We start from the raw sequence: 9,062 nt of genomic DNA, 5'->3' as shown, positions 1-9,062 counted from the left end.
CATCACCTTTCAATGCCTTAGCTATGTATTGTAGATGTTTATACATATTCAGATGGAGTTATATTTCTAGAATGTGTATATTATGCCAAGTTATTTAGCTACGTTCCCAACACAGCATGGAGGACGACAAGAGGAAGCAGTGGAGTCAGGTGGACATGTTCCATGCAGGGATGACTATCTGTCAGGCTGCCAAGTTATTTAGCTACGTTCCCAACACAGCATGGAGGACGACAAGAGGAAGCAGTGGAGTCAGGTGGACATGTTCCATGCAGGGATGACTATCTGTCAGGCTTCCAAGTTCAGGCATCTATTGTTTTTAGGAGATGACCACATGTATGTTAATTTGATCTGCTAGTAACAGTTTAATTTTCTTATCTACCAAGGTTCATGGTGCAGCTCGGCAGACCCCCGGTCAGGTCACCCATGGTGGTCGTAGGGGACCACCCACATTGGATCACCCACATTGCTTGCACCAAGGATGAACATTCTCTGGAGCAGTATTGAATCTACTGTGCCAGCCGTGGGTTCCCCTTCACCAGACAGAGGCTGATGAAATCAGAAGGTATCTGGTGTTCAATGTGTTAAAAGGATAGGGAGCATTTCAACTTTTGGATAAATAGCGTGCACAATTTCAACTTCCTGCTACTCATGCCAGGAATATATTATATGCATATGATTAGTAGGTGTGGATAGAAAACACTCTGAAGTTTCTAAAACTGGTTCAATCATGTCTGTGACTATAACAGAACTTATGTAGCAGGCAAAACCCAGAGGAAAAACTGTTCAGAATTTGTTATTTTTTTTGCCTCTGACCGTTCCCTCAGTTGTCTTTGCCAAGGGATATTTGATAGCGACCATTTATAGTTCCTACAACTTCCACAGGATGTCACCAGTCTTTGGAATTGGGTTGAAGTTAATCATTGGTGCAACGAAGAAGAAGCACATCCTGGAACACCGTTACACTGTTGAGAGTGCAAGACGAAAAAAGGTGCATGTTTTGTTTACTTGCTCTATTGAATACAGATTGCCCCGTCTACAATTTGATCGATTATTAACGTTTAAAAATACCTAAAGTTGTATTACAAAAGTAGTTTGAAATATTTTGGCAAAGTTTATAGGCAACTTTTGAAATGTTTTGTAGTGACGTTGTGTTTTGGCAAGCTGTTTTTTTCCGGATCAAACCTGCTTTATAAATGGACATTTTGGGTATACATGGACGGAATTAATCGAGAGAAAAAAAGGACCAATTGTGATGTTTATGGGACATATTGGAGTGCCAACAAAGAAGCTCGTCAAAGGTAATGCATGTTTTATATTTTATTTCAGCGTTTTGTGTAGCGCCTGCTACGCTAGTTCTTTTGTTTACAACTGGTTCAGGTGGGTGCATGCTATCAGATAATAGCTTCTCATGCTTTCGCCGAAAAGCATTTTTAAAATCTGACATGTTGGCTGGATTCACAACGAGTGTAGCTTTAATTGAGTACCCTGCATGTGTGATTTAACCAGTTGGATTTAGGGCGCGCTATTTTAATTTTTGGATGTAAAACATTCCCGTTTTAAACAAGATATTTTGTCACGAAAAGATGCTCGACTATGCATATAATTGACAGCTTTGGAAAGAAGACACGCTGACGTTTCCAAAACTGCAAAGATATTGTCTGTGAGTGACACAGAACTGATGTTACAGGCGAAACCCAGATAAAAATCCAATCCAATCATGCCAATGACTCCTTATATGGCTGTGAATAAGCTACGAATGAGCTTACGTTTTCCACGTTTTCCACAAGGTGTCTACAGCATTGTGACGTCTTTTTAGGCATTTCCCTTGAAAATTGGCTGTAAGGGACCATATATGGCATGTGGTCACATGGTGTCTCCCGCAGAAAACCTTGCGTAAAATACTGAGGTAGCCATTTTTCCAATCGCTTCTTATGAGAAACCAACTGCCTCGACGGATATATTATCGAATATATTTGTTAAAAACACCTTGAGGATGGATCCTAAAAAACGTTTGCCGTGTTTCTGTCGATATTATGGAGCAAATTTTGAAAAAAGTTTGGCGTTATAGTTGCAGCATTTTAGGGTCGATTTCTCAGCCAAGCATGATGAAGAAACGGGAGCTATTTCGCCTACAAAAATCATATTTTTGGAAAAAAGGAACATTTGCTATCTAACTGGGAGTCTCCTGAGTGAAAGCATCTGAAGTTCTTCAAAGGAAAATGATTTAATTTGGTTGCTTTTCTTATTTTCGTGAAAATGTTGCCTGCTGCCAGCAGAGCCTAACATAGCATTATGCCATGATAAACTTACACAAATGCTTGTCTAGCGTTGGCTGTAATGCATATTTTGAAAATCTGAGATGACAGTGTTAACAAAAGGCTAAGCTTGTGTTTGAATATATTTATTTCATTTCATTTTCGATTTTCATGAATAGGAAAAGTTTCTAGGGGTATTTATGTCCGTTGCGTTATGCTAATGCATTTGAGGCTATGATTATGCTCCCGGATACGGGTTTGCTCGTCGCAACTGTTTAATGAAAGTTTGAGTTTTAACGCGTTTTATTTGAATTTGGCGCTATGCATTTCCCGAGGCTATTGGCCACTTGAGACGCTAGCGTCTCACTATCCCCAAGAGGTTTAATGTATGTAGAATGCTGGACTGACTGTTCTTAATGTGTGTGATGTAAATGTGGATGTATATTGTATATTTCATCCAGGATGGAGAATTTTCATTCTATTCTCTTCCAGGTTTCAGCACCCAGGGAAGACAATCCCACCACTGGGGAAGAGGTGTTGGGAAATGATCAGGAGGAGGCACAAGAACCTGAGCATGAGGAGGCTGGACACCCTGGACAGGGTGAGAGCTGAGTGTGCCACACGTCCGTCCATGGACACCTTCTACACTTCTTATGAGAAGCACTTGGAGGAGAGTGGGTTGAGGGGGAAACTCAGACAAATCTAAAAGTGTGACGAGTCTGGGTTTAGTAGCAGTCAGAGCAGGCACAAAGTGCTGTCCCCCTGGGGCGCGAAACACACCAGCATGCTCTGCGGACCAAGGAACACATCACCGAGCTGGCCTGCTTCAGAGAGAGAGGACGAGAGAGAGATGTCTCGTCCCTGCGGCCACAACACATTGGGAGGCCCCTCCCAAGCCTTGTATGGACCGTCAAACAGTGGCTACATTGACCGGGACCTGTTCAGGAAGTGGTCTGAGTACTGCAATAAGCATACAGTGAAAGAGCACCCTCTCCTTCTTCTCTTCGATGGGCACAAGATCCACATGGACCCAGAGGTGATCGCGGGAAGACTTCTTTGTCTTTCACCACAATGCACCCATGCCCTGCAGCCTCTGGACGTGGCATAGTCTGGCTCTTTAAAGGCTGAGTTCTCCTAGGTAGCTGGAGACCACAGCCATGTTGACCACTCCTACATGGTAAACAAATCAGAATTTGCCAGAGCACTCCGCTACCCGTCCCAGCACTGCAAGGACATGCGCTATGTGGTGGAAGAGTTTAAGAAATGTGGCCTCTTCCTTTTTGACCCTTCAGCCATTGAAAGGTCCCGTCTAATGCCGTCTTGGTCCCTACCGGGTCCCACCATCGCATCTCCTTGAATAGCAGCACTGTGTCGTCCACCAGCACCTCCTCCCCAGAGACCACAGGAGGACCCCCAGCCCCTGCTCCAGTCCCAGCCCTAGAAGAGCACCCCCTAATAGAGGGGCTGAGAGCGAAGGACCTGGGGCACATCCTAACTGTCCTGAAGTATCGGCTATACCGATACAGAAGACTCCCAGTTGTTACCGCATGCCTCACCGAGGAGGAATACACGTGCCAGTGGCAGGAGAGGGGTGAGAAGGAGAGGGCCGAGGCAGAGGAGAAAGGGCATCGGGCAGCGCTCAGAACACAGAGGGCACAGGAGAGGGCTGCTATGGATGACACCATTGATGCCATCGCCTCAGCTGGACGCCCCCACAGGAATCCCCCCTGACAGCTTCGTCACCACCGCCAGTGCCTCCCAGTGTGCAACACCTATAGGAGCCGCTGGAGCCTCCTGCTGCCGACGTAGACCACGTGCCTGTTCTCTCAGCCACACCACTGTCGGTCCTTCAACCCCACCACCACAAACACTAGCTCCACCAAGCCATTGTCAGCGGTTTCATCCACCACCATGATGCACACCACACCCCTGTCTATCACCACTGAAGCGGCCTCCTCTGGACCAATTACCTCCTCCATCTCCTCTAGTCACACCACCACAGCAGCCTTGTCTGGTGTCCCTGCCCCCTGAAATTTGAATACAGCCACCTCCACCAACGCATGTTAAATTATGAAAAAAATATATATATGTTTAAAATGTTTCTCTTTACATATCTACAGTCCATAGCACCAGCTCTCAAGGCATGTCCACCTCCTCCAAAACTTCTGCAGCTTCCTCCAGAGGTATTGAGGCTCCGGGCCATGGATTATCGCTGGAGGCTCTGGGCCATGGATTATCACTGGAGGCTTTGTTCCACGGATCATCACTACAGGATCCGGGCCATGGATCATCACTGGAGGCTTCGTGCCATGGATCATCACTGGAGGCTTCGTACGTGGAGCCGGAACAGGTCTCACCGGACTGAGGAGATGTACTGGCAGCCTGGTACGTGGAGCTGCCACAAGGCAGCCTGGCTGGATACCCACTTTAGCTCGGTGAGTGTGGAGAGCTGGCACAGGACGCACTGGGCTAAGAAGGCACACTGGAGGCATCGTGCGTATAGCCGGCGTACAATATACTGGGCCGTGGAGGCGCACTGGAGGTCTGGAGTGCAGAGCTGGCACAACGCGTCCTGGCTGAATACCCCTGTAGCACGGCAAGTGCAGGAAGCTGGCACAGGCCTCACTGGGTTGTGTTGGCGAACTGGGGATACCAAGCGTAGAGCTGGTGCAGGATATCCTGGGCTGAAGAGACGCACCGGAGACCAGGAGCACTGAACCGGCACAATCCGTCCTCTCTGAATGCCCACTCTAGCACGGCAACAGCGGGGAGCTTGCACAGAGTGCACCGGGCTATGGATGCACACTGAAGACACGGTGCACAGAACCGGAAAATGTGGCACTTGAACCGTGACCAACTCATCATTGTGTTTACAGGGAGTTGGTTCTCGTTCACCCCTTAGTTCCGTTCGTTCTGCTCGCTGCGCTCGCCAACCCGTGTTCCCCCCCAATATTTGGGGGCGGCTGCCTCTCTTGCTTCTTTCCTTGCCGTGACTCCTGGTATCGCCGCCGTTCCTCACTCGCTCCTTCCGCCTGTTTCCACGGCAGGCTCTCATGCCCTGCCATTACCTCCTCCCATGTCCATGATGTCCTCCACTCCGGGGCACGCTGCTTGGTTCGTTGGTGGTGGGATCTTCTGTTACGGCTCTCGTTTGTAGAAGGAGTGGACCAAGGTGCAGCGTGGTAGGCGTACATCGTCTTTTTATTGATGACACCAAAACAAAATAACAAAGACAAAAAAACGAATGCACACAGTCCTGTAAGGCTAAGAACCTATACAGAAAACGGAAAAAGGGCTGCCTAAGTATGATCCCCAATCAGAGACAACGATAGTCAGCTGCCTCTGATTGGGAACCATAACCGGCCAACAAAGAAATATACAAACTAGAATGCGAACCCCAAATCATACGGCTCGTTCTGTGCGTAATTTCCCTCAAGACAAGAATGTCTGTGTTCTGCCAAAGAGCCCGGATCTCTAACCCATTGAGCACGTCTGGGACCTGTTGGATCGGAGGGTGAGGGCTAGGGCCATTCCCCCCAGAAATGTCCGGGAACTTGCAGGTACCTTGGTGGAAGAGTGGGGTAACATCTCACAGCAAAAACTGGCAAATCTGGTGCAATCCATGAGGAGAAGATGCGCTGCAGTACTTCACACTTATGGCTTCTTATGCCCGTTACCAGGATTTCTAATGAAATCCTGGTAACGGGATCGATATGACAACAGCCAGTGAAAGTGCAGGGCGCCAAATTCAAACAACAGAAATCTCATAATTAAAATTCCTCAAACATACCATTTTAAATGTAATGTTGTTCTTAATCCCAACAAAGTGTCCGATTTCAAATAGGCTTTTCAGCGGAAGCACCACAAACGATTATGTTAGGTCACCGCAAAATCACAGACAAACACAGTAATTTTTCCAGCCAAAGACAGGAGTCACAAAAAGCAGATATAGAGATAAAATGAATCACAAACCTTTGATGATCTTCATCAGATGACACTCGTGACTTCATGTTACACAATACATATGTGTTTTGTTCGATAAAGTTAATATTTTTTTACAAAAACCTCAGTTTACATTGGTGCCATGTTCAGAAATGCCTCCAAAATATCCTGAGAAATTGCAGACAGCCACGTCAAATAACATAAATACTCATCATAAACTTTGATGAAAGATACATGTTTTATGTAGAACTAAAGATACACTTGTTCTTAATGCAACCACTGTGTCAGATTTTAAAAAGCTTTACGGCAAAAGCACAATATTCAATCATCTGAAAACAGCGTTCAGCCACAAAAGGAAGCCATACAGTTACCCGCCAAATTGTGCAGTCAACAAAACTCATAAAAAGCATTATAAATCTTCACTTACCTTTGCTGATCCTTGTCGGAATGCACTCCCAGGACTCCCACAAGAAATATTTGTTTTGTTTCGGTAATGTCCATCATTTATGTCCAAATAGCTACTATTGTTAGAGCGTTTGGGAAACAAATCCAAAGTCACGAAGCGCGTTCACTAAAAGCTGATGAAATGTCCAAAAGTTCCGTAACAGTCAGTAGAAACATGTCAAACGATGTATTGAGTCAATCTTTAGAATGTTTTGAACATAAATCTTGAATAACGTTCCAACCGGAGAATTCCATTGACTTCAGATGAGCGATGGAACAGAGCTCCCTCTCATGTGAACGTGTATGGTTAGATTATGGTCACCTCGTGGCAGACCTGACTAATTCTCCTCTCAATAGGCCCCCCTTCACAGTAGAGGCATCAGACAAAGTTCTACAGACTGTTGACATCTAACTCATCCATATCTCGCTGTAATTTCAATAGGATCTTGGTTAAAAATCGACCAGCCTCATAATTCCCACTTCCTGTTTGGATTTTGTCTCAGGTTTTTGCCTGCCATATGAATTATTTTATACTCACAGACATCAACAGTTTTAGAAACATCAGAGTGTTTTCTATCCAATATGAATAATAATATGCATATATATATATATATATTAGCAACTGGGACTGAGGAGCAGGCAGTTTAATATGGGCACCTCTGTGCACCTTTCATCCAAGCTACTCAATACTGCCCCTTCAGCCATAAAAAAAAGTTAATGAAGCTGGTGGCCACACCAGATACTGACTGTTACTTTTGATTTTGACCCCCCACCCCCTTTGTTCAGGGACACATTATTCCATGTCTGTGGAACTTGTTCAGTTTATGTTCATAGAAATATTTATTTTTGCTGAGTTTATATAATTTCATGCAAACTTTCGTTTCTGAGAGGAAATGTATTTAAAAAATTGACAGTGATATGAACATTTGCAATGCAGTTGGTTATACATGTTGAATACTAATCGGAGAAGTAGATGATAATAAAGAAACTGTAGTATTTTAGTATTAATAATGTATTATCTATTACCTGTTCTTCTCTGCTGTTTATAACAACCAACTCTCCTCCCATTGTTCTGCACTCCCTCTGACCGGCCCCAGATGAGTTCATCGTGGAGGAGACATAATAACAGCTGGTGCCAAACTTCCACCATCCAGCTAGACAGGGTTTCTCTGAGATGAACACATCAGAATAGCAGGCATTCAAAAGTCAACAAATATACGACATCTCTTCTATGTACTAAATGAAATAAATGAACTCCACTCACCATAGAACCTAACCCTGATCTGTAGCTGGTCTCTCTCTTCAATCATGTTGTTGTAACTGGTCTTTAGCTGGTTTCTCTCTTCAGTTATGTTGATGCAACTGGTCTGTAGCTGGTCTCTCTCTTTGGTCAGGGTGTTGTAACGGGTCTGTAGCTGGTTTCTCTCTTCAGTCATGTTGTTGCAACTGGTCTGTAGCTGGTCTCTCTCTTTGGTCAGGGTGTTGTAACTGGTCTGGAGCTGGGTACTCTCTTCAGTCATGTTGGTGTAACTGGTCTGTAGCTGGTCTCTCTCTTTGGTCAGGGTGTTGTAACGGGTCTGTAGCTGGTTTCTCTCTTCAGTCATGTTGTTGCAACTGGTCTGTAGCTGGTCTCTCTCTTTGGTCAGGGTGTTGTAACTGGTCTGGAGCTGGGTACTCTCTTCAGTCATGTTGGTGTAACTGGTCTGTAGCTGGTCTCTCTCTTTGGTCAGGGTGTTGTAACTGGCCTGTAGCTGGTCTCTCTCTGTTGAGTAGTGATGACCAATGACTCCATCTGTAAAAAGGAAGAGTTCATTAAAAATGTAATTTCCTCACCATTGATGATTAAGTAGGCTACTTAATAAGTCTCAGTGACAACATACTAAACTTACAGTAGACAGCCAGGCCTATGATCCCTGCCAATAAGAGAACACACAGCAGCCCCAGACACACTGCAGCAACTCCAGAGGGTCTCTTCCACCACTGAAAATGAACTAAATCACAAATTGTTAAAGTTAGTAAAGTAATCTTTGGTAATGTGTTTTACTGTATCATCCAAGATTGGGACAATTTAAGCTGTAGCAATACAGGGTAATATCACCTGTTCAATGTGTGTAATTTGTGTGTAATTTGTGTGTGTGTAATTTGTGTGTGTGTGTCTGTGTGTGTGTGTGTCTGTGTGTCTGTGTGTGTGTGATCTTACCTGAAGCAACAACTCCATCACTTCGACTGGGTTTGAAGGCTCCTACGTTGCCATATAATTGGTCATCAATGTCTGTGTTCTTCATTACATCAGGTTTGTTGTCTTCAAATCCATCTGAGTTTTCATAGACTCCCTCTGACATCTTAACACACTTGTGCTCAAATACAGTAACTTCTACTTCTAACCTCAACTCTAATATACGTCTATAGCTGTGTCTTCTC

General features: G+C 44.9%; 1 protein-coding gene across 2 annotated transcripts in view; it reads right to left on the bottom strand.

Annotated features, from left to right (window-relative positions):
• LOC112237200 (C-type lectin domain family 4 member M-like) overlaps positions 1-9,062 on the bottom strand; it is a 12,688-nt gene extending 3,626 nt beyond the window's left edge. Inside the window, exons 1-5 of one of the 2 annotated variants that reach the window (XM_042314762.1) lie at positions 8,842-9,062; positions 8,531-8,632; positions 7,906-8,433; positions 7,668-7,810; positions 1-307 (exon numbers count right to left, since the gene is read on the bottom strand). The exon at positions 1-307 is cut by the window's left edge and continues 115 nt beyond it. In XM_042314762.1, coding sequence (XP_042170696.1) covers positions 203-307; positions 7,668-7,810; positions 7,906-8,433; positions 8,531-8,632; positions 8,842-8,983 — 1,020 coding nt within the window. In that variant the 5' untranslated portion in view covers positions 8,984-9,062 and the 3' untranslated portion in view covers positions 1-202. The remainder of the gene's footprint in view (positions 308-7,667; positions 7,811-7,905; positions 8,434-8,530; positions 8,633-8,841) is intronic. The other variant, XM_042314761.1, reaches the window with a different exon arrangement.

This window comes from Oncorhynchus tshawytscha, unplaced genomic scaffold (genome assembly GCF_018296145.1).
Source record: "Oncorhynchus tshawytscha isolate Ot180627B unplaced genomic scaffold, Otsh_v2.0 Un_contig_9630_pilon_pilon, whole genome shotgun sequence".
In the NCBI taxonomy this organism is placed as follows: Eukaryota; Metazoa; Chordata; class Actinopteri; order Salmoniformes; family Salmonidae; genus Oncorhynchus; species Oncorhynchus tshawytscha.
Note: the sequence above shows the minus strand (reverse complement) of the source record. Positions and strands in the feature narration are given on the sequence as shown.